Below are 23659 nucleotides of genomic sequence, written 5' to 3' on the forward strand. Positions count from 1 at the left end.
TTGAGGAATTGCAGGGAGGCATTTAACATGCATCAGATACCATCACTAGCAGAGAAAGTGATTCACGGGCGCTCTCTCCACCTTCTGCATTCCTCCCCACCGACAGAGTTTGACGTTGGGGAATTGAGTCTGGACCTGGAAGAGCACAGTGAAATTGTGTGATTTAGCGATGGCAGTGTACAGCTGCAGCCAAAGTGGGGGTGCTCAGGAGCAGGGGATGGTGAGGAGGCTTTCACTCCCATGTCCTTCACAGCACCCTCTTCTTTTTTTTTTTTTTTTCTCCAGTGTACAGCACCCTCTTCAAAGTTAGCAGTTGTTCTGGGTTGAAGAGCACCAACAAGTTCTACCAACAAGTTCTGGGCTCTGACCTTCAGGCTTTCTACCAGTTTCCATATATATATATTTCTTTTTTTAAGATTAATTAATTAATTAATTAATTATTTATTTATTTATTTATTTATGATTGGGGGGGGGCGCTCAGAGATACAGGAGGAGGGAGAAGCAGGCTCCGTGCCGGGAGCCCGATATGGGACTCGATCCCGGGACTCCAGGATCGTGCCCTGTGCCAAAGGCAGGTGCTAAACCGCTGAGCCACCCAGGGATCCCCCCAGTTTCCATATTTTCAGCCAGAGTGTTGGGACTTTCCGCCAGGGACAGGAAACTCTGGAGGTTTATTTCCAGAGTGTGGTTACTCTAATAAGCATGGCTTCCTTTACTAAGCCCTTATCCAGTAGCAAAGTTTTCTTCTTGCCATGAGAAAGTGAGAGCTGGTTTTGCTGTGTTTGTCTTCATGGGAAATGGTCCAGCCTTTGACTCCAGCTCTGGAGTTAAAGGCTTAGGTTTGAATTCAGGCTCTGTCCCTACTTAGTTGTGTAATCTTGCATAAACCCCTTACGTTTTCTAATCTGTAGAATAGAGATAATAGTACCCACCTTCTAGGATTATACTCAAGAATGATATAATGACTGCAGAGTGCCTAGAATATGATACGATACACTTATGGAAATTACAGTTTGGAATATCTCTTTTATTTGGTTCTTTATCCACTATCCTGCCTTCCTCACACAATTTGGCTCTCTGTAGAAATCTGTCACTTCAGTGTGTAGCCGGCCCACTATTTAGGGATGTGGAGAGCTAGTAGGTTTTCTTTAGGGAGAGAGATCTTGATAAGACCAGCTACCCTTATTGTTTGTCTACTTAATTCTAGGCACCATTTAGAAGGTCTTTCACAAAGCCTGCACTCGCAGTGTGGGGTTGCAACTGGAACCCAGTTGTCGCTCCAAACCCACACTCTCTTGCTATCTCCCCTGCTCTGTCTTCTCTCCGTCCTGCTTTGCCCCCTGCCCTAAAAAAAAAAAAAAAAAAAAAAAAAAAAAATCAAAAAGAAATACCAGAATTAAGCCAAAGAAGTCTGTCAGGATATTCTCTCTGGGCTCATTGGTTTGCTCACTGGAAAGTCTGGGTACTCTGAGTCCTCTGGGTCAGGCACCTTCTTCCTGCTGTGTTTCTTGACATGAGGCTCCCTTCCTGAATGGGCATCACTAGGAAATTAAGAAGGAAACTGGTTTGGGTGGGGGGTTTCCGAAATCATCCCCATTTTGCCCATTTCTAGAAGTGAGATAGGCCAAAAGAGCCCCTCCCTGACCAGATGTCTGGAGTCATTTTTTCCTTCCTCTACCAACCCTGAACTGAAGGTGGAATGGTCCCTTTTCCCCGAGTCATGGAGAGATGCTGCGTGATTGGGCTTCTGGCGTCCCTTTGCTCTGACACCACTGTGAGAGACTCTTAAACAGGTGGGCTGAGGACGTCTTGAGCAAGCAGAGCAGCACGTGGGAAAGTAGCCCTGGAGGCTGGAAGGGAGCCCTTACTGGGACAGCTACGAGAGGCTCCTCCCACTGGAATGTGGCTGGACTACTTTACCTCTCACAACCTACTGACAGCTTTATCTTTTCTAAACAAAGACCCTGTGCTTTAATTCCTCATGAACATCCCTTGGGCTCTGGGCACAGCTAGCCTTCAGATCTGTGTGCTGATACTTTACAGCTCAACCCCAGTTTATGGAGTAAAGTGCTAAATGTCAAGATTTATGTGGGTCATTCTACACTGCACACCTGCGAGTGAGCTCATATGGCCAACTTTGTGCCTGTTCTTGGTCTTCTCCTTCCATTACTGCCCTGACCTCAAGGTAGAATGGGAAAAGTTTCTAGGTGTGTCCCCCTTGTGTTGAGTATCAGAGAATTACCACTTCCCCTGTCACCACTTGCTCAGCCCTGCCAATGTGGAGGTGACAAAGAGAAAAGGAATTTGGTAGAGCAGCATCATGTTAATCAACTCCAGCCCTTTCCCATTTTATAGATAAGGGAACTGTGGACCAGACAGAGAAAGTCATCTGTTTCCTTCCCAAATGGCTGGTAGGTAATGTTATTTACCTTTAACAAATTAAATGCCCAAAGTAGAGTGCAAAGGACACATCATGATGCAGGGAAAGAGTTTGGCTTCTGGACTTGGACTCCGATGGGAATCCTAAATCCTTCTGAAATGTATGGCCTTGGACAAATGACAACCCCTCTTAACCTCAGTTCCCTAGAATGGTAATACCATGCCGTGTTGAAGTGACTGGTAGAGGTAACATATGCAAGCATCTTAAGCAATTACTCACAATGATAGGTTTTCAGAAAACAGTGACTGTTGCTTTTAATATAGTCTAAGTGGCCTGTTAATGGATACTGGCCACATTGGACTCTTAAAGCTGTGTATCTAAAAGAAAAAGCTTGACACAGGTACTGCCAGTCTCAGAGTAAGTTTCCCATGAGAAGGGGCGTAAGGAACCCAGCTTCTACTATTAGGCTATGACCACCTGCTCCTGTAACCAGTTTCCTGGAAGTAGGCATAGGTTCTCAGCCACAGATCCTTGTATCTTTGTTTACCCGCCAAAATATCTCCTAATGCACAAGATCTCTTCATCCTCCCATATACTTCAGATTTCACATCATTCCTAAATGGTATGTTTCATGGGTTAACAGATTCATAGAGCTGGAAAGGAGCATACGAGCATTGTGACAGATACAGACCTAGGGTTTGTGTGTTTTTTTTTTTTTTAAATATTTTTTTCTTTATTTATTTATGATAGTCACACACACACAGAGAGAGAGAGAGAGAGAGAGAGGCAGAGGGAGAAGCAGGCTCCATGCACCGGGAGCCCGACGTGGGATTCGATCCCGGGTCTCCAGGATCGCGCCCTGGGCCAAAGGCAGGCGCCAAACCGCTGCGCCACCCAGGGATCCCTGGTTTGTGTTTTTTCTATAGCAGCATTTTGCCAAGTGGTTTTTGACATGGGCTTGAAAACTTCCACCAACAGGAGGCAGCCAGCCAGATGTTCAGAAGCCACTCTGACTTTGACATTGGTAGACACACAATTCCTTGAAAAATATGCTTCCCAGGGACTCCACCTACTGATCTAGTTCTACCATGTTGGCCTTCAGGGAACAAATCAAATTACTCTTCTTTATGATAGCCCTGCAGAGATGATGAGAGTGGTCCTGTGCCCTGAATCCTCCCAGACCATAAAACTCCTGTTCCTTTAGCGATGTGTTTTTTTTTTTTTTTTTTTTTTTTTTTTTTTTTTTAGTGATGTGTTTTTGACCCATTGGTTGCCCTTTCCAGTCCTGGCTTGTCTCTCTTCCAGCTTTTCACTCTCTGATTAGTTTTTTCTTCCCTTATTTTTTCTTTTATTTTTAAAAAGATTTTATTTATTTATTCATGATAGTCACACACACAGAGAGAGAGAGGCAGAGACATAGGCAGAGGAAGAAGCAGGCTCCATGCAGGGATCCCAACGTGGGACTCGATCCTGGGTCTCTAGGATCATGCCCCGGGCCGAAGGCAGGCGCCAAACCGCTAAGCCACCCAGGGATCCCCCTCTTCCCTTATTTTGGACTAGTAAGTGAGTTCCAAGGCCCTACTAGCTTTGCGACAGCTTTTCCATACTGTTGACTAGTTGGTTTTGTAGTTAATCAAAGCCATTAAACAAATACAGATTCTGCATTATTTCCTAAAGCGGCCATAACAAGTTATACAGACTTGATGGCTTAAAACATCAGAAGCTTATCCTTATAGCTCTGGAGGCCAGAAGCCTGAAATCAAAGCAGCAGCAGTATTGGTTCCTTCTGAAGGCTCTGAGGGAGAATCTGTTCCATACTTCTCTCTCTGCTTTTGGCGGCTGCTGACAATTCTTGACATTCCTTGGCTTGTAGATGTTTCACTTTAGTCTTTGCCTCTGTCTGCACATGGCCTTCTCTCCTGTGCATACTTTATATACCGCTTGAATCCAGACAATGGCTCTGGACTTCTGTGCAAGGTCTTTTGACCAGATACAAGGATTCCCAGCTCTAAAATGTAGCTTTCAGGGTGCCTGGGTGGCTCAGTCAGTTGGGTGTCGGCCTTTGGCTCAGGTCATGATCCCAGGGTTCTGGGATGGAGCCCTGCATCAGGCTCCTTGCTCAGAGGGGAGTCTGCTTTTCCCTCTCCTCTGCTGCTCCCCCTTTTTGTGCTCTTTCTCTCTGTCAAATAAATAAAATGTTTTTTTAAAAAATCTATTTTTCATATTTGTTAGTGGATAATAGTCACTGAAAGATGATTTTGTTTAAGGCGGGAAATTAATTTTAGAACAGGGTATGATGTTTTTTCATAATTCTTGTTTTCAGGAAGCTAGTGTTAATTTACAGTAAGTAATCATGATGACCTTGAGCAATTCTCTAGCCTTCTCAGACCTCCATTTCCTCGTTTGTAAAACAGATTGGATGAGGCAAGCTCTGTGTCATTTTTAGCTCTAAAGCTCTTAATACTGTGATTTCTGGAAAGCATCACCCTTTGTGATAAAATGTTTCAAGTTGGCTTAATAAACTAACTGAAAATGAATAACTCTTGACTAAGAAGACAGATTATGATTCATGAATCTGAAAATCTGAAAAACTCTACCCTTTTGTTCACCTTTGACAGGATGTAGAGACTAAGCTGCTTGTTACACATTCCTACCCTCTTCTTGGTTACTCATGTAGTATAATATACTATGGGATTTGCATCTATTTGGTTCCCAAATATTTGTTACATGAATGAATGAATATACTTATGTTACATACCATTTTTGGGAGCAAGTAATGCAGTATCATTCTAGTCTTATCATCTAGTAAGTTTGGGCTTTTTAAGATTCCTCCTGAAAATAATAATTATAATATTAAAGGCTCCACGCCCTCCATGAGACTTGAACTCACAGCCCTGAGAGCAAGAGTCGCATGTTCCGCTAAGCCAGGCAACCCCGCCCTCGAATATTATTTTTAGAAGATGGTGGCAATGTTTCATTGTTGGTTTCTGTAGCAGTTTCCTTATCTGTGATGTGGGTGACTGTTGAGGACTGGACTCCAGGCCCTGTGCTCTAAACACCACAGCAAAATGTGTATTTTTTTTTTTTCAGATTGGGGGAGGTCTGTGGCCGTGTCCCAGGCAGCACTTGGTAAGATGCTTTTCTGTTGCGGGAGCCCTACCTGCTGTTAGTGGCCTTGTGGGTGTCCATAATGGGCTGCAGCCACTGGCAGCTCTCTTCCTTTGGATTCTCTAGGGACCTTTGTTGGCAATGCCTCTCTGGGCTTTTCACTTTGTGGAAGAAACAGTCGGCTGGCTGTCCTGGGTCTTACCTTTTTAGGAGTCCCTTCAGGGAAGGCTAAGGATGAGTCCATTTGCCATTATTATTAGGAAGATTCTTCTCAGTTTTGTTGTTGTTGTTGTTGTTTGTGTGTGTGTAGAGAGAGAGAGAAACATTTTGTGGCCTATTTTTGCCATTTTCTTTTAGTTATATTTTAGAATATATTTTACTTAAACTCAATTTGCCAACATATAGTATAACACCCAATGAGTTCTTACTCTTATACAAGAAATCCATATTCTTTAAAACCAAGCTCCTCACTGGGTGTTATACTACATGTTGGCAAATCGAACTTCAGTAAAAACAAGGAAAAAAATAAAACAGGGCTCCTTCTTTAAAGGAAGATCTTCAAAAATAAATAAATAAATAAATAAATAAATAAATGAATGAATGATCTTCTCCACAATCAGTGGTGGTGGTACAAAATTGGTTGCAAACTCAGTGTTTATAGAGGCTTAATGGATAACAAAAAAAGCAGACTGTGTTTATGCTCTCCAATTTGTTTTTGGAATACTTGGCCTACTCTGTTTATCTTTGATTTCTCCCATTCTGATTGAGCTACGGTTATAAAGAAGTTGCTTTCCTGTAGGAAAATTAGAAATATAGGTGTGATGATAAATAGCACTAAGTGTACATTCTCAACATTGGGAAGCACTAGGGAGTGATGACTGCAGTGAACTAGAAGGACTATTCCACCTCTTGTGGGGGCCCAGTGCTGCCCCCACTTTGGTTTTTCCAAAGCAAGCTAGATTTTTATATGAAATGTTCCTGATTTCAAACTTTGGTTCAATTTAAAAACTCTGTGTGGCTCAAATAAAACTCATTTTGGGAACAGATTGGTTTGCATGTCATTAATTTTAAACCTCTCATATGTGTTTGGGCAGATTGACCAGGCTCCCACATCATCTCTGTCTATAGATTGGTCTGGTTTAGGGCTTCTAAGGAAGCTGTGATGTGGAGACATTGCTATGCCCATCCTTGCATATGGATATGTGGGAATCCAAGATATGTAAAGTCAAAAGAAAGTTATAGGATAATATGTACAGGGCAGCCCAGGTGGCTCAGCAGTTTAGTGCTGCCTTCAGCCCAGGGCGTGACCCTGGAGACCCAGGATCAAGTCCCACATCGGGTTCCCTGTGAGGAGCCTGCTTCTCCCTCTGCCTGGGTCTCTGCCTCTCTTTCTCTCTGTATCTCCCATGAATAAATAAATAAAATTAAAAAAAAAGAATAATATGTACAGTTTTATTCTAGTTATGTATTTTTTCTAAAAAAAGATGTGTATATAAAATTTAAAATACATGAAAGCTTCATAAAGCCAAAAAAAAAAAAAAAAGATACTTAAGAAACTGGTAGGGGCACTTGGGTGGCTAAGTGGTTGAAGGACTTCCTTTGGCTCAGGTCATGATCCCAGGACGGGTTCTGGGATCGAGTCCCATATCAGGTTCCCTACAGGGAACCTGCTGTGTCTCTTCCTCTCTCCCTCTGTCATGAATAAATAAATAAAATCTTAAAAAAAAAAAAAAGCTGGTAAAGGTATTGCTTCTGAGATTGACACTGAATTGGTGGCAAGAAAGGGAACTTCTGCATTTTTACTCTCTGTAATACAGAGTAATTTTGAAAGGTAAAATGAAAAGAGTCGTTGGGATGTATAATTGCTGCATAAAGAATGTGAGCCTTCAGTGCTGATAGTGTTGAGGAAGGATGGAAACAGTGTGGCCCAGAGTGATCAGGAAGGGATGTTGGAAAGAGAAGGGGCCTTGATGGTTGGGCGGAATCTATTAGAGAAGAGGACAGCAGCAGCTGAAGCTTCCTACCCCTCAGGAGTAGGAAAGCATGTGTCTTGGGGACTGGGGGGAACAGGTACATTTGCAGGAGCTGTGGGTAGGGGGAAGTGCTGAGAAGGACGCTTTAGCAGTGAAGGAGGGTGGTGTATGGCAGGAAGTAATGGAATGTTTGCTGTGCTCCAGCATGATCCATCTGGCAACAAGGACAAGGGAGCTTGTAGGCAGAGCCAGAGGGTAGGAGCCTTTCATGTGGCCTCTTCTGGCTTCCTTGGTAGCTGCCACGGGTCCCTGCTAGGGTGTTGCCTGGCAAATGGGGTTTATATCTATATACCTGATGAATAAGCTCATGGCACTTTCTATTCCTTCACTCCCAAGAGTGTGGGCTTTGGAAGCTTGCCCACCTCTGCTGCTGCTTGTTGTGGTTCCTATACCTCTGAAGTCAGCATGTCCCTCCCGACATTTTGGAGGTTCTGTAGAATGACTGGCCATTGACTAAAGTGTAGCCGCTAAGAACAGTTCCATACTTTGGAATCAGGTAGTAGTTCAGGGCTTGAATTCTGACCTTGCCACTTACTGGTTATGTGGTCATGGGATGGCACTTGACCCCTTTGGGCTTTGACACCCTCTGTGCAAAATGGAGATGGTACAATTTACCTTCTAGGATTGTTGTATCTGGCAGATTGATACCTAAAACATAGATGTGCCTGCCTTTACTTTTATATTATGGTCTCCACTCTGGCTTGTAGTTATGTATCTATATTATTTATGTTTAACATATGAAATATATACTTATCTGTAATTGTTTATGACTATATCAGTCTATGTTGTTGGATTGTAAGCTCCTATGCAGTGGGGATAATATGTTCTAATCGTTGTTTTACTTCAAAGCACTCAGAGTGCTAAGGACATAGTAGGGCTAAATAAATGTTGGATGAGTGGAGTCTGTGTTCTTTAACCTACTCCAATCTTTACACAATCGACTTGTGATTGATTAGGATGTGTCTATAACTGTGGGCGTATCTCCTATGCAATAGTTAAAACAAGTTTTGTCAAGCTGAATGCCTTTATTAGGGTGATTATCAGGATGGCTCATGAGTCACTTATTATTTAATTCCACTGTGGTACATCTATAGTTTGTGGGCCTTGATGTTCCTACAATTTAGGAGGTCTTTAAAATCATATAAGATTGTGGAAGGCATGTATACACAGTACTAGGGCCTTAGAAGGTGCTTTTGTTTTGTTTTGTTTTTTAATTGTTTAACTTTTACTTTTTTTAATTTATTTTTTATTGGTGTTCAATTTACCAACATACAGAATAACCCCCAGTGCCCGTCACCCATTCACTCCCACCCCCCGCCCTCCTCCCCTTCTACCACCCCTAGTTCGTTTCCCAGAGTTAGCAGTCTTTACGTTCTGTCTCCCTTTCTGATATTTCCCACACATTTCTTCTCCCTTCCCTTATATTCCCTTTCACTATTATTTATATTCCCCAAATGAATGGGAACATATAATGTTTGTCCTTCTCCGACTGACTTACTTCACTCAGCATAATACCCTCCAGTTCCATCCACATTGAAGCAAATGGTGGGTATTTGTCATTTCTAATAGCTGAGTAATATTCCATTGTATACATAAACCACATCTTCTTTATCCATTCATCTTTCGATGGACACTGAGGCTCCTTCCACAGTTTGGCTATTGTGGACATTGCTGCTAGAAACATCGGGGTGCAGGTGTCCCTGCATTTCATTGCATCTGTATCTTTGGGGTAAATCCCCAACAGTGCAATTGCTGGGTCGTAGGGCAGGTCTATTTTTAACTCTTTGAGGAACCTCCACACGGTTTTCCAGAGTGGCTGCACCAGTTCACATTCCCACCAACAGTGTAAGAGGGTTCCCTTTTCTCCACATCCTCTCCAACATTTGTGGTTTCGTGCCTTGTTAATTTGCCCCGTTCTCACTGGTGTGAGGTGGTATCTCATTGTGGTTTTGATTTGTATTTCCCTGATGGCAAGTGATGCGGAGCATTTTCTCATGTGCTTGTTGGCCATGTCTATGTCTTCCTCTGTGAGATTTCTCTTCATGTCTTTTGCCCATTTCATGATTGGATTGTTTGTTTCTTTGGTGTTGAGTTTAATACGTTCTTTATAGATCTTGGAAACTAGCCCTTTATCTGATATGTCATTTGCAAATATCTTCTCCCATTCTGTAGGTTGTCTTTTAGTTTTGTTGACTGTATCCTTTGCTGTGCAAAAGCTTCTTATCTTGGTGAAGTCCCAATAGTTCATTTTTGCTTTTGTTTCTTTTGCCTTCGTGGATGTATCTTGCAAGAAGTTACTGTGGCCGAGTTCAAAAAGGGTGTTGCCTGTGTTCTTCTCTAGGATTTTGATGGAATCTTGTCTCACATTTAGATCTTTCATCCATTTTGAGTTTATCTTTGTGTATGGTGAAAGAGAGTGGTCTAGTTTCATTCTTCTGCATGTGAATGTCCAATTTTCCCAGCACCATTTATTGAAGAGACTGTCTTTCTTCCAATGGATAGTCTTTCCTCCTTTATCGAGTATTAGTTGACCATAAAGTTCAGGGTCCACTTCTGGGTTCTCTATTCTGTTCCATTGATCTATGTGTCTGTTTTTGTGCCAGTACCACACTGTCTTGATGACCACAGCTTTGTAGTACAACCTGAAATCTGGCATTGTGATGCCCCCAGATATGGTTTTCTTTTTTAAAATTCCCCTGGCTATTCAGGGTTTTTTCTGATTCCACACAAATCTTAAAATAATTTGTTCTAATTCTCTGAAGAAAGTCCATGGTATTTTGATAGGGATTGCATTAAACGTGTATATTGCCCTGGGTAACATTGACATTTTCACAATATTAATTCTGCCAATCCATGAGCATGGAATATTTTTCCATCTCTTTGTGTCTTCCTCATTTTCTTTCAGAAGTGTTCTATTGTTTTTAGGGTATAGATTTCTTACATCTTTGGTTAGGTTTATTCCTAGGTATCTTATGCTTTTGGGTGCAATTGTAAATGGGATTGACTCCTTAATTTCTCTTTCTTCAGTCTCATTGTTAGTGTATAGAAATGCCACTGATTTCTGGGCATTGATTTTGTATCCTGCCACGCTACCAAATTGCTGTATGAGTTCTAGCAATCTTGGGGTGGAGACTTTTGGGTTTTTTTGGAAGTGAGAGGTACTAATGCTTGAGCTTCATTAGTTTCAAGTAAACCATGTCTGTGTTTAAAGATTTGCAGAACACTCACTATAGGCAGTTAATAGGAGTTATGAAGAATAAGGAGATTTTTTAAAAAGTGTTATATATTTATTTGAGAGATAGCAAGTGAGCACAATCTGGGACAAGCAGACTCCTCACTGAGCAGGGAGCCTGACTCGGGGGCTTAATCCCAGGATCCTGAGATCATGACCTGAGCTGAAGGCAGACACTTAACTGACTGAGCCACTCAGGTGCCCTGGATAAGATTTCTAAAGTGGAAAAAATGGTGGTAATCAATACAGGTTTTAGTAAAACCATCATTCCAAGAAGACTCAGAGGAAAATCCTCTGTATGTTTTTTTTCGTTAAACAAATATATATTGAGCACCTACTGTGTGCCAGGCACTATGTACACATTGGAACATAGCTTTGAAAACCCAAGTCCTTGTCCCGTGGAGCTTATATTTCAAGTGGCCGCCTGTGTCATGACTTATAGACCTACTTAGATTGTAGTAAAGAGCCACAGTGCTGATCTGAGGCTGTGGCAATAAAGGCACGTTGATGCCTTAGTTTCCCTTTCTGATTCCTCTTCCTTCTCCTCTCCAGGTCTGTTCTTTTTTTTTTTTTTTTTTCTTTTTAAAGATTTTATGTATTCATGAGAGACGCAGAGAGAGGGGCAGAGATATAGGCAGAGGGAGAAGCAGGCTCCCTGTGGGGAGCTTGATGGGGGACTCAATCCCAGGACCTCAGGATCACCCCCTGAGCCAAAGGCAGATGCTCAGCCACTGAGCCACCCAGGTGCCCCTCCAGGCCTGTTCTGAGAGGGAGAGCCACATGATTAAATCTATGCTAAGAGGACCTAAGCCATCCCAAGCAGTGATGAAAGAATCATAGCCGTGTTCCCTGAGGTTGTGGGGATGGTGGCTTGGGACTGCTCAGGCACTTCCTTGCCTTTGCCCATGGGACAAGCGTGATAAAGAAGCTATCACTTTCCCACTGAAGGCTCTGTTTTAGGGCCAATTTCAGCCACGAAGGTAGCACAGCAAAACTGAGGGAGCAATTCATTCAGACTCCAGAGCCAGTAAATGGAGGTGTTTCCTATGTCCTGCTTCCAGAGGAGTAGCCAGGCCCACAGTCTCCCAAGAAGAACAGCAGGATCAGGAGACGTGAAGCGCCTGCCTCACTGTTTACCACCAGCCAGTGCTCTGCTTGGCCGCAGCAGCAGGGCAATGACTCAGAGCTGGAGCCCTGTTCCTTGTGTTGTTGCCAGATTTTGCGGGGGGGGGGGGAGGGGGGGGCGTGTTGGGGAAGAGGGAGAATGAATGAGTAGGAGCAAGTGGCTGCTGGATTCGTAACACCTTCAGAAGCAGCTGCTGGAGAACCGAAATTGAGAGTAGGCGGGCTGTGAGCCTCCGCCTCACCTCTGCAGGCAGCTGGGGCCTCCTTCCCTGTCTGACCGGAACCCGAGCTTTCATAAGGGCTGGGTCTGGGGAAGAAGACACAGTCCTTCTGAACATGGAGCTCACAGAGAGAGTGAACGTGTCTGCCGCCTTTCCCTGTGAGATTGGGAGAGCAGGTTAGTCCTGTACGGGTTTCACCGGGACTCCGTTCACTGCGATGGATTTTGATTCATGAAAGTCAGGTAATGACCAGAGGGAGTTTTCGATGGCTTGGTTGGGAGTGCCTGCAGTTAAAAAATAAAACCAAAAAAAAAAAACCCAACACCAGATGATCCAATTTAATTGAGAATAAATAGGACAAAAGTATCATTAACTTCACCTCCCCGATGTCATTACAAAGGATTTTCTGTTGGCTAGCGAGATTGGGGAGGACAGCATTCTGTCCTGTTCCTTTGTGTTTCAGTTATGTGTAGTGTTGTTTTGGTTCAGTCTGCGGCTCGGGCAGTAGTCAGAGATGAACCTCAGCGTCTCGGGATGTTGTGGTTGGAGGATCCCTACAATATCACCTGGTCTGCACGTCTCATCTTACACTTGAACCCAACTTACTGAAGAGTATTAAACAGAAGTACAGAACCAGGTACTCTCTGAGGTCGACAATGTTTCCTGGGAAGTTTTAAAACTTACATAGAGTGTGCATCCCCAACTCAGCGCAGCTTGCTAGGGAGGCTGTTTTTCTTGGGCTGTGCTTTCTGAACATTGGGGCTTGATCTGGTGAGGGACCGAAGTGGGGCTGAAGGCAGGCGCCTACTGATCTGAAGTACTTTGCCTGGCAGGCAAGTTCTTTAAATAGAAGTTTAAACTGGAGGCTGAGTGTAGTGCCTCAATTCAAACAGAAAAAACTGTGTTCTTGAGCCGCTGTCCTACAGCGTTTGCAACATGGAGAAAGGCAAAGCAACTGGATTAGTGTGGAGTTTTAGAGCTAGCAAAAGAAAAACTATAACAGACGCTAAACGTGGAGTGCCTCGCGCTAGGCCCGTTATCAGTACTTTCAAAAACAATCTGGCAGGATTGGAATTGTATTCTCTTTTTTCAGATAAAGACACCATTCAAGGGTCAGTAACTCCTTCAAGGTTGTGCACCACCAAGTGTGCAGCAGAGCTGGGGTTTGGACTGTGATCTGTAATGTCTCTGAACAACAGCTTGGGGTTCATGCTTGGCAGGCTTCATGTGGCCTCTGCATTGGACAGATGAGGAAACCAAGACCCAGAGAGGCTGAGTGTTTGCCTGGGGGGTGTGGAACTGGCAGTAACAATGCTGGTACGTTGGCTCCTAGTACATTGCTTCTCAGCCAACTTTCTTAAAAAAAAAAAAAAAAAAAAAGCAGGAGGCTATTAGTTTTGGTTCCCTCATTGTATCAGGGGTTTGGCTTTAATCTTTTCATGGTTCTTGACGTCCTGTGAAGTCAAAATTAAAACTCCCTATTAACCATGTAGGAATCCTAAGTGCTGGGACCCCATGTGGGAGCTCAGGAAGAAAGCAATTCTTTCCTATGGGTTACTGGGTCAGAAGAAGTAATTTATGAAATGAGTTGGCCACTGAGTAGGTCTGCAAACATCTGGAATACCTAATGAAATATAGAGCTTTTCAAATCATGCTGGAAGACTTTAGTCCATTAAATCCAGAGTTTGGACCTTGAGTACTTGTTTGGAAGTTCTAGCAGGGGAGTGCAGCTACTCATATACCCTTGACTGAAGAATGGTCCTCCTCCAACGGGGGGTGGTCGTCCTCTTTGAGTGCGCAGCTTTGGGACGCACATGGAATGGTGAGGGAGGAAGGGGACACCCGCCTAGCCAGCCAGATCAGCCGAATCAACCCTGGAGATCACTGGGGTGACAGATGTCACAGCCAGATCCCCCTCACATCCAAATCCAGAGTTTGGAAAGAACGGTTCTCTTTGTAAGATATGCAAGCTTTGAGTTTGCTTGGTTAATTTTGTGACTCCTTTATGCCCAGCTCTGTCTCTGCCAGGCTCTGCCCCTTTAGCACCTTTGGATGAGGATAACAACAGGTACTGACTGACCCTTCAAGTGGTAGGTCTGGGGTGTGGCTGGATTTCAGTGTGTCTGCTTAGTTGGGTGTGTGAGTGAAAGCCAGGGGTGGACAATGTGGGCATGGGGAAGGCCATTCCTTGGTCTGTGCCATGCTCCTCAGGGCTGCTAAGTCTCCAGCCTGCATGGAGGAACCTTTAGTAGGCCTACAGACCCCTCTCTCCCCCACATTCTCTGGGGGAGGCATGGCAGGTTGGGTTGCTGTGATCAGAAAATGAGGTGGGTTCTGCACAGCCTGTCTCTGAAAGTGATGTGTTTGTGAACTCAGGCTATTGAGATAAAGGAGTTCAAGTGCCTGCTCCATGGGTATCACTGTTCTGTGTCGCAGGAGATACATGAGAAATAAGTGAATGACGGCTCCCAGCCCTCCAGGAACTTAGGCTCTCACTGGAGGGAGAGAGAGAGGGGGAGGAGAACAAACACACATGAAATAAATAGAGAGCAATATAACAGCATATAATCAGTCACCAAATTGTAGGTTTCATACCAAATATTTTCCTAGTTCACAAAAGGGAGATACAGGTGATGTTTGTATTATCCTCCTGTGTGTTTTTAATCACTCAGTAATTTCCTCTTGGGTGTTTGCATTCCATTCTTTGATTCTCTCTGTTGCGTGTATTAACCTCCTTTGCGGGGGTGGGGGGGTTTGCAGGGAGGGCTAATTTCTCCAAATTATATTGTAACACAGTTGGGAGAGAGCCAATGATGAAGTGTTCTTGGCAGGTTGGTGTCTCATCCTTCTTTCCTTTGTCACTAAGAGCAGAAGCCACTGCCCCCTGATGGCTTATGACCCTTTAGATGATCTGTTACTTTTGCCCAGACTTCTGTAGGGTTAGCTAGCCTATTTGGAGGCATGGCCTCACTTTAAGGTAGGACTTGCCATAGTCATTTCTCGTTCATTCATTCAGCAAATGTAATAGTGCCAGACACTGGTATAGGCCAATGAGGGCAGCGAAAAGACAGACACGGTCCATGCTCTCCTGCAATACACATATTAGGGAGACTGACAGTAGTCAAAACACATAAGTAAGAGAAATTATAGTAATAAATAAAATAGGGTGTCATGATATCAAGTGACTGAAGCCTATCTCAGTGGGTGATTGGGAAGGGCTCTGAGATGGTCATAATTGTGCCAAGGTCTGATTGATAAGGAGCCAGTTATGAGAGTATGAGGAAAAGAGTTTCCAGGCAGAAAGGCTAGCTAGTACAAAGGTTGTTAAGTGGGGAAGACCTTGGTGTTCAAAGGAGTAGGAAGGAGGCCATGTGGCTGGGATGAGAAAGGAGGAGAGAAGACGTCCATTGTACGAGAAGGCGATGCAGCTGGTCAGGGGTTAAGTTACCTAGGGTCAAGCCAAGGTAAAGAGCTTGCATTTTACTCTGTGATGTGGAAGTGTTGTTGGGTTTAAAGGAAGAACATGACATGATTTAACATCCATTTGAAGAGACCCATCAGGGTTCCAGTGAGGCGAGTGGGTGGTACAAAGGCCGGGGTAGAAGCAGAAAGAGCAGTTAGGCTGTTGCAGTATCTTATCTAGAGATGATAGGGTGCTGGCTGTAGAACTGGAGAGAAGTGAGCACATTCAGAGATGTCTTGTAGATAGAGGCACCAGGACTTGTTAACACAGTGTGTGTGTAGGTTAAGGTAGAGCAAGGAATGGAGAGCGACTCCCAGGTTGCTGGATAGTGATGCTGTTAATGAATAGGGAAGACTGGAGAAGGAATATTGGGTGTGTGGGAGTGGGGGGAAGAGGCTTATCCTATTTTTTGCTCTGTTAAAATGTGGATTCCTGTTAGTCATTGCCGTGCTCAAGGCATGTGTTCAGGTTCAGCAAATGTCACCTGAGTACCTTCAATATACCAGGCGTTGTGCGAGGTTCTGTGTGTCTCTCATTTATCCTCACAGCAACTTGTTGGAAGGTTATTATTACTCTTCCCTGTTTGCAAATGGGAGAACTGAGACTCTGAGAGGTGAGGTGGCTTGCTCTGGTTTGAACACAGGTCTTCTGACCATGGGGCTCATGGGCAGGCATTGAAGGAGGCTGGTTAGTGCAGTGTTGATGGGTTTCACTTGGAGAGAGGATGGGGACCCTATGTTGGCTCATCAAGGCCCAATTCCCATGATTTCTGAAGAAGGGCCTATCAGAGTAATGCCCACGTGCAATGAGCTGTTGAAAATCTTGAAATTTTCAAAATAGTGCAAGCTCTAAAGACCATTTCAGTAAGATTCTCAGTCCCTTTAGGAAATGCCACATGAACAACAGTGGCACTTTGTACTAAACGAGCAATTTTATAAAAGTTTTGAATAAAATAAAGGGACCTTGGAAATGTTGAAAGAATGTAACGATGCTGCTTCCACCTTTGGTTGTCACTTCTTTACTCTGTGGCCCAAGTAGGAACTGAAGAAGAGAGGGAAGCAATTTCCTGTGTTCTTGGAGTTACCAATTTGGGGACCTAAGTAGGAACATTATTAGGTTACCCACAGTCCTTGGTTTTCTTGAGACACTGGGATTTAGAACAAAGACAGTAAGTGCCTTAACAAGCCTGGAGGCAGTACTGAATGTTCATCAGGCCTGCAAGGTGACACTCTTACGGTATTCGAGGAGCCACACTGAGGAGCCAGAGGGGCCAGGGTGGCAGCTGCTGCTGAGCATACCAATGAGAAGAGCCTTGATAGAGTCCCTCCTTAGGCTTTCAGGCTGGATACTTTTCTTACATTTTAAGTGGTTTCTTCTCTTTATAGCTGGGCCAGATAAGAACTCATGCTGACTGCGCGGATTTGTCTAACACTCCGCATACCAATACCACCACTGTCAGAAAAACCAGATTTATCAGGGTGCTGTGACCTCCACTCTTGAGCACCATTCACATAACTGCAGAACTTCTTGCTATACCAAAAGAAATTGCCATGTTAAGTAATTGGAACCTTTATGTTTAACCGACCAGAGTCTCACTGCTCACATTATGGTCAAAATCTATAGGAATGGAAGATTAATCTTGCAAAAATGCTGTTTACATTTTGACCAGTCTTGTCAGTGGTTGTAGGTGGGCTCTTCCTTCTATTGAGGTCAAATCGATTTCCACTTCTCCCTAGTACTCACTCTGTCCTCCTGTCACATCTCTCGTGTTTGCTGTTGGATGTCTTTAGGGCCTAACTCAAGTCCTCCCAGGCTCAGGGCTTGTGAAGACGTGCTTATTTATGTGAATGGTTACCTATGGCCTGCCTTCCTTGGGTGATCCTTCCCTGAAACCTTCTGCACGTCCTTCTCCTCTCCCAGGTGAGACTGGCTGCCATTCAACTTAGAGGGGCTGCTCTTAGGAGGAAGAGCAGGATCTGAGAATAAAGCCTTGCTTGTGTTTTACCTCATTTAGCAAGTTACTTTCTCAGTAGCCTGGAGAGAGACAGAAGCTCTAGTATAGAGGAAAGAAAGTTTCTGTGCTCCCTTGGAACCGGCCACCTGGCTCTCAGCCGGGCCATCTCCATCACTACCAAGGAGCAAGGTGGCAATTCAGGTTTAAGAACAGGTATTTCAGGGGATTTGTCTGTGCCTGCTAAATGTGCCTTGAGACAGGGTGATAGGACATGAGATTCTTCATGGATTTTAGAAAATCAGGAAATGGAGCAGGGTGGGGGCTTTGGGACTGAGGTCAGGGACAGCAGGTAAAGTCAGAGGACTTTGCAATCTCCAGATGGGTGTGGGGATCCAGCATTTACTATGCAGCCTTTGTTTGGTGTGAGGATGAGCTTAGCTTAATGGTAGGAGACCAGAAGGGTGGTGGTGTGCAGGAATGCAGGACCTGACTGTCCTTGTCGGCAAGTCATCTACCCTTCTTGGATCTCACTTTCCTCACCTGTGGTCTGGTATGATGAAACACAGCCTGCCATACTGGGTATTTGGCAAGACTGAATTAAATAACTCAAGCACCTAACATTTCTTTTGCTCAAAAAGTGCTGAACCAGAAACTCTGCAAGTTGGGCAAGTTTGATCAGAAATGATCATATTTTAAGACCTCAGTGTTCAGGAGGTATTATTCTGGTTTCTATCTTTTCTCAATGTATGAGTCCTTTTTTCCCCCCTTTAATTTAGTGTTCCAGTAACATATAACCCAGATCATCAGTTTTCTTATGTGTAACACGGGAATAAAAATATCAGCTCTCCCTACCTCAGAGGATACTTGGGAGGTTAAGATATGATGATGAATATGACCATACTTAAAGCTTCATGGAAATTCAGGAAATGGTAGTGGTAATACTGTGGTTGATAACTTTTTTTGGCAAGGAGGACAGCATCTATATTAGGGAAGAAAGGTTAGGGAGCTGCCTCTAGATCTGATCGAATGACAGCTATATTTTTATCCACTTAAAAAAATCTGTTTTTTAATGTTAGAATGTAAACCTCATCTTAGTGTCTAAACCTTTCAGGTCAGGATTCATTTACCCAAAACTCTGGACTTATTTAAGCTGATACATGTTGGGTATGGGGAGCCCAGGAGTACCTCTCAAGGTCATGCAATGTATATGAAGTGGTTGCTGGATGCTGGATGCTACTGCTCCAGGCATAGAGAAGATTCGCTTTTTGTACATATCAGAGATTCTCCTGGCTGACCTTGGATTAGGATCAAAGGCTTTTTGGGGGTGCTGCTGAGTGCTACACAGGTGTTGTCATTCAGAGCTTTGGTTCTGGGCACAACTGAAGGAGGGGGAGGTGTAGAGGGAGAGAGGGAGTAGCAGTGGATGATGGTGCTGTTTTTTTTTTTTTTTTTTTTTTTTTTTTATGCTTTGTCTTTAGGGATTTCGGGTCATAGCCAGGAACCTGTCAGCCCTGTAGACTCCTGAGGAAAGGGGACAGCAGGTTATCATGCAAAGAGCATCTAATCTAGAAATAGAAGACCAGAATTTATGTCCCAGTCTTATCATTTATTGATGAATTTATCTTAAGTCACTTAACCTCTCTGAGCCATTTCCTCATTGATAAAATGGGGGGTCGATGGTGGTTAATAGCTAAGACGTATAAGGAAAGGTTATAGAGTCCTTGAGAGGTAACAGTGGATGGTGGTATCGTTGCTTTGTTGTTATTCTCATTATGAGCAGGGCATTTTTTTTTTCCTCCAGGTGGAAAAGAGGCAGGCTTAGAATTTGTGTTTTCAAGATTCCCTGGTGAATGGAAGTGACTCTCTAAAAGGAGCTGGGTATTAGAGAAAAGAGAAAGAAAGAAAGAAAAAAAGAAGCTGGGTATAAATAAAGCCAACCCCTTGGACATGGGGCAGAGATTTCTGGACCAGATGTTGCCAGGCCCTGCTTTTCATCCTTATCTAGATGCCTATGCCTTAACTCTGCTTTCTTGTGAAGACCAGGCTGCTGTCTGCCAGATGGAGTCCTGGGATTCCAAGGGCTTGCTTCAAACCTGGAGCTGGGGATTTGGAAGCTAGAGTGGTTGGGAGGGGGTGAAAGGGTGATGGGGGTGGTGCACAATCACAGAACCATCAGCAACCTGGTCTGATGGCTCTGACGGCTTCACATGTGGCTTATTAGCAGTCAGGCTGCTCCAAACTCAATGCCAGCTCACCCCAGACACCAGAACACAGGACACTCTGGCCAGGCCCCAGGGCAAGTAAGATAAACTTAGTAGATATAGAGAGTTTTTTCTTTTTTAACCTTTGTTACTATGCTCATTAAACATACTAATCTCTGGGAGTAGCCCCATGCTCAGTTTGGAGATGGGCTAATACTTTAGCAAAATGAGATGATATATTGACTCTGACAGTGAAAGCATGTTAGCCATCTGTAGTAGGAGCCTTAGAAATGAGTATGCCCTTTGATTAAGTAATTTTACCTTTGGGACCTTAACCCAAGGAAATAATTTGAATTGCGGGAGCAGTCTGTACTAAAAGATGTATAGTGCACCCAAAAATGTCCAGCATTAGAAGAATGTAAATCTTTCTAGAATCTAAGCAAGGGGAAAGAACTTTTTGTTCATTCTGTATCTCTAGCATCTAAAGTAGGACCTGGCACACTGAATGGCCAATGAATGTTTTTTAAATAGTTGCAGTTTTATCCATAGGATAAAACGATTACAAGTTTCACTGGCTATCTGGAAATAGAGCATTCCAGTGAAACTTGTAAGACAGAATGATGTAAGGAAACAGCGATGACCATAATTTATATGGAAAAAATTTGGAGCATGCCAAGAACCCCCAAAATAACCTCTTAGGCTTTTCTGATTAATCTTAGGACATGTTTTGTTAATAGATGCACAAAATAAATCGAGATGAAACACAGTTGCTCACAGACCCAGTTCAAAGCTAAGACAGCTTGATGCTGAGATGCTGGTGTAGTTCCCAGGTAGGGAGCTTGGCGGTGCCACTCACTGCTCCGGAGTGCACTGCCTCTAAGAGGACTCCCTAGGATGCAAATGCTTTTCAACCTTTTTTTTTTGTAAAAGTGAAAATTCTCTTCACATTTCTTTCAGTTAGTGAAAACAGGTGCTAGTGTAGGTCTTTCCTAAAAATGTAGCGGCTTAACTTGAACTTCCAAAAGGTGGGAGACACCTGGATTCAGCTATTGCAAATGAAGAAGTCTTAGAGACAGGAAATTTTCCATGTGAATAGGATGTGAAAAAGGCAGGAGACAGATTTATAAATGCAGGAAAATCATAATTTTTTAGTAGAAGGAAATAAAAACTAGGGAAGGAGAAGATACTCAGGTATAGGTGGTGAGATCATGGGTGACATTTTTTCTTCTTATATTTTCAAAAATTTCTAAAAGAACTAATTTTTGAATGGGGAAAACACTTTAATATAAATCATACTCTTGGGGAAAAAAGGACATTAAGTTTGTTTATTCCTCAAGCAAACCAGCAGCCTCCAGAGCCTTCTCCTCCTTCCTTTCAAAGAACCCAGGCATGCAGCCTTTGTGAATACACAAAACACCTACACACTTTGGTTGTGTCTGTCAGCTTGGCCTGGAAGCTGATCCCTCCTAACTTCAAAAGGGTGATAGAAACTCCACGGTGTTGAAATTGTGCAGGTCATGTTGCAGAGACATGCCCATACATTTACATCCCATCATTGAAGTGAAGGCATATTGTAGTAGGGAGAAGAATTTTAAGAAGATAGATTTTTCTGGGTGGGTGGTTAATTCTTGGAATTCTTTCCCTGGTTCATGGTTTTGGGAAGCTGTTGAAAGTGCTGTCTGCTTTCCTTCATTCTTGTTTTAGCTCGTGCCATCTTAAGGTAGCTTGTTATTGAGCCATTGGGTTTGTTGGAGTAAGTACTTCATGGAATATCTCTCTCAGATGCAGTGGTCTCTTGCAGCCATTCTTTCCTAGAATTAAAATCCTTTCATCTTAGGTTGGCTGTGGCACCTGAGCTGAAAGTTCTTGTTTTTTTAAATGCAGCTGGGGCCTGACAGATTAAATGTGTCTCCGAAGAAAGGCCCACTCTCTCACTCTGGGAGGAATCTGTGATGATCAGGGGTCCTCAGACATTACTGACCTGTTGTTGTGTCTGCAAGCCTTTCCATTCACATGACTTCTCATTCATTATCTCTCTCTCTTTCTCTTTAGCCATAACCAACAGACCACAGCATTCAGGCATCCTGTGAGTGGGCAGTTTTCTCCGGAAAATAGTGAATTTATTCTTCAAGAAGAGTAAGTACTTCTGTATATTCTCCTTTTCCAAGCAGAGTTTTGGAGCTTAAAGGCATTTGGTCACAACAAAGCTTGTTAGACTGTTTTCTCTCCCAGATAGAGAGACTTGGAGTGGGTTGGTTGATCCAAAGTGGAATGCAAGAATTTTGTTTTTCAATCTCTGGACTTCTCTCAGTGGGAAGATGTGGAAGTGTGGAGATGATACAGGTTTGTGCTGTGATTGATACTGTCAGAGCCTCTTACAAACTCCTTTTCCCCTGAATGAAACTCCCCCTCCGTGGCCCCCAGTATCATCTAACACACTAGCTGTGCTCTAAGAGGACCCACTCATTTGGAGTGAAAGTGCCTTAAATACAGTCTCACACCAAGCTGAACCAGCCTTCCTCAAGTTAAGAGTCCAAGCCCAGGGCTTTGAAGGGAGGAGGGCTGTGGCGCCCATTGTCCCTGAACATCTGGAGTTCTTTCTACTTGTTTTTACCAATGTGGGGACTTTCTTGCTCCTCATTCCTATTTCAGCAGAGCCCCTGGGCTGCTAAGACTAAGTTATACCACCTAGGGCTTGTCTACTTAAAAATGCAGGTACAGCCCAAGCAGGGTGTGGTGTTCTGCAGGAATGAAGGCAGAGAAGTGTATGCAAGTGGCTCTGTTTCTTTCTGCTCATCTGAGACAGTTCTGTTTAAGAAAATAATTCTGTTTGAGACATTAATAGAGACGTTGGCTTTTTCTCCCCCTTCATATCATTCTTAGACCATCTAGACCAAATATCTGAAAATAATCAATATTTATATTTTCACAGCATTTCCCTCCCTAATGCACTTTAAATTTTCTATTATGGAAAATTTCAAACCTGTACAAAAGGAGAAAGATAAGGCAATAAGTCTAATGTATTCATCTCCCATCTTCAACAATTTCTAAAACATGGATGATTTTATTTCACCTATAGCTTCCCTCTCACCACATAGATTATTTTGAAGCAAATTCCAAACGTCATTTTGTTCCTACAGTATTTTCACCTTAGAATCATTATTATCTTACAAAACTTTTAAAACTGGAAATCTATAATTATGACACTAACATTCCTTGCATGTTTTTTTCTGTGCTGGGGGTTTTTACGTGCATATCTCATTTAACACGACAATCCCAAGAAGCAGACCATCACCATTTTAGAGATGAAGATATTGAGACTCAAAGAAGTAAGGTCACTTGCTCAAAGTTGCATGGCTAGAAGTAGAAAAAGCCAAGATATCCCCCTGCTTGATCTCTTCAGGCAGGGGTAACCCTTGCCCCTAGTCAGAGGCTACTTGCTAAATTATTTTTGATGTGGTGGTCCCATGGGTCATGATGCCAGACTAGGGTTGGGGTCTGACTTTGAAAGCATTAGTACTATTAGAAAGTGGATGGAAGGTAAAGATTGTTTTGTCTTCTACATAGAGACAGAACTGCTATGTAAAGACAGAGCCAGAATGTGGATTCTCTACATTCCAACTTGAAATGAGCTTGTTTATAGAATCCTGAAGGTCAGAAGCTCTTGGGAGGTCAGCGAGTTCAGCCCCCTTCCTTACACATCCTAAAGACATGGCTGCCTGTCATTTATAAAGGTCTGGGTAGAGAATCCATTAGAACACCTATCTTGGGAAGTTACCAACTTTAATAAAAGCTTCTAGAGAAATGTAGACTTCCCATCACTAAACACCATTGTCTTTACACACTTCCTTTCTCTCACTGTTAAGACTTTGTTCCTGGCCACTTCTGAGAAGACAGCCTCTTTTATCCTCCCAAAATATCTTTGTAGGTAATCTCAATACC

At 43.4% G+C, this 23659-nt stretch overlaps 1 protein-coding gene across 17 annotated transcripts in view; it reads left to right on the forward strand.

Annotated features, from left to right (window-relative positions):
* Nucleotides 1-23659, forward strand: part of PLEKHA7 (pleckstrin homology domain containing A7) — a 220197-nt gene that overhangs the window by 107622 nt on the left and 88916 nt on the right. For 14 of the 17 annotated variants that reach the window (XR_012015511.1, XM_072793905.1, XM_072793907.1 and 11 more), the window contains one exon: nucleotides 21770-21853. Coding sequence is in view for 14 of the 17 variants with exons in the window: in XM_072793905.1 (XP_072650006.1) it covers nucleotides 21770-21853 (84 nt within the window). In the remaining 3 variants the exon portion in view is untranslated. Of the gene's footprint in view, nucleotides 1-12050; nucleotides 12342-12585; nucleotides 12737-21769; nucleotides 21854-23659 lie in introns of those variants that run through there. The other 3 variants (XM_072793916.1, XM_072793921.1, XM_072793920.1) reach the window with 3 other exon arrangements.

The sequence above is a fragment of the Canis lupus genome, chromosome 23, assembly GCF_048164855.1.
Source record: "Canis lupus baileyi chromosome 23, mCanLup2.hap1, whole genome shotgun sequence".
Taxonomy (NCBI): Eukaryota; Metazoa; Chordata; class Mammalia; order Carnivora; family Canidae; genus Canis; species Canis lupus.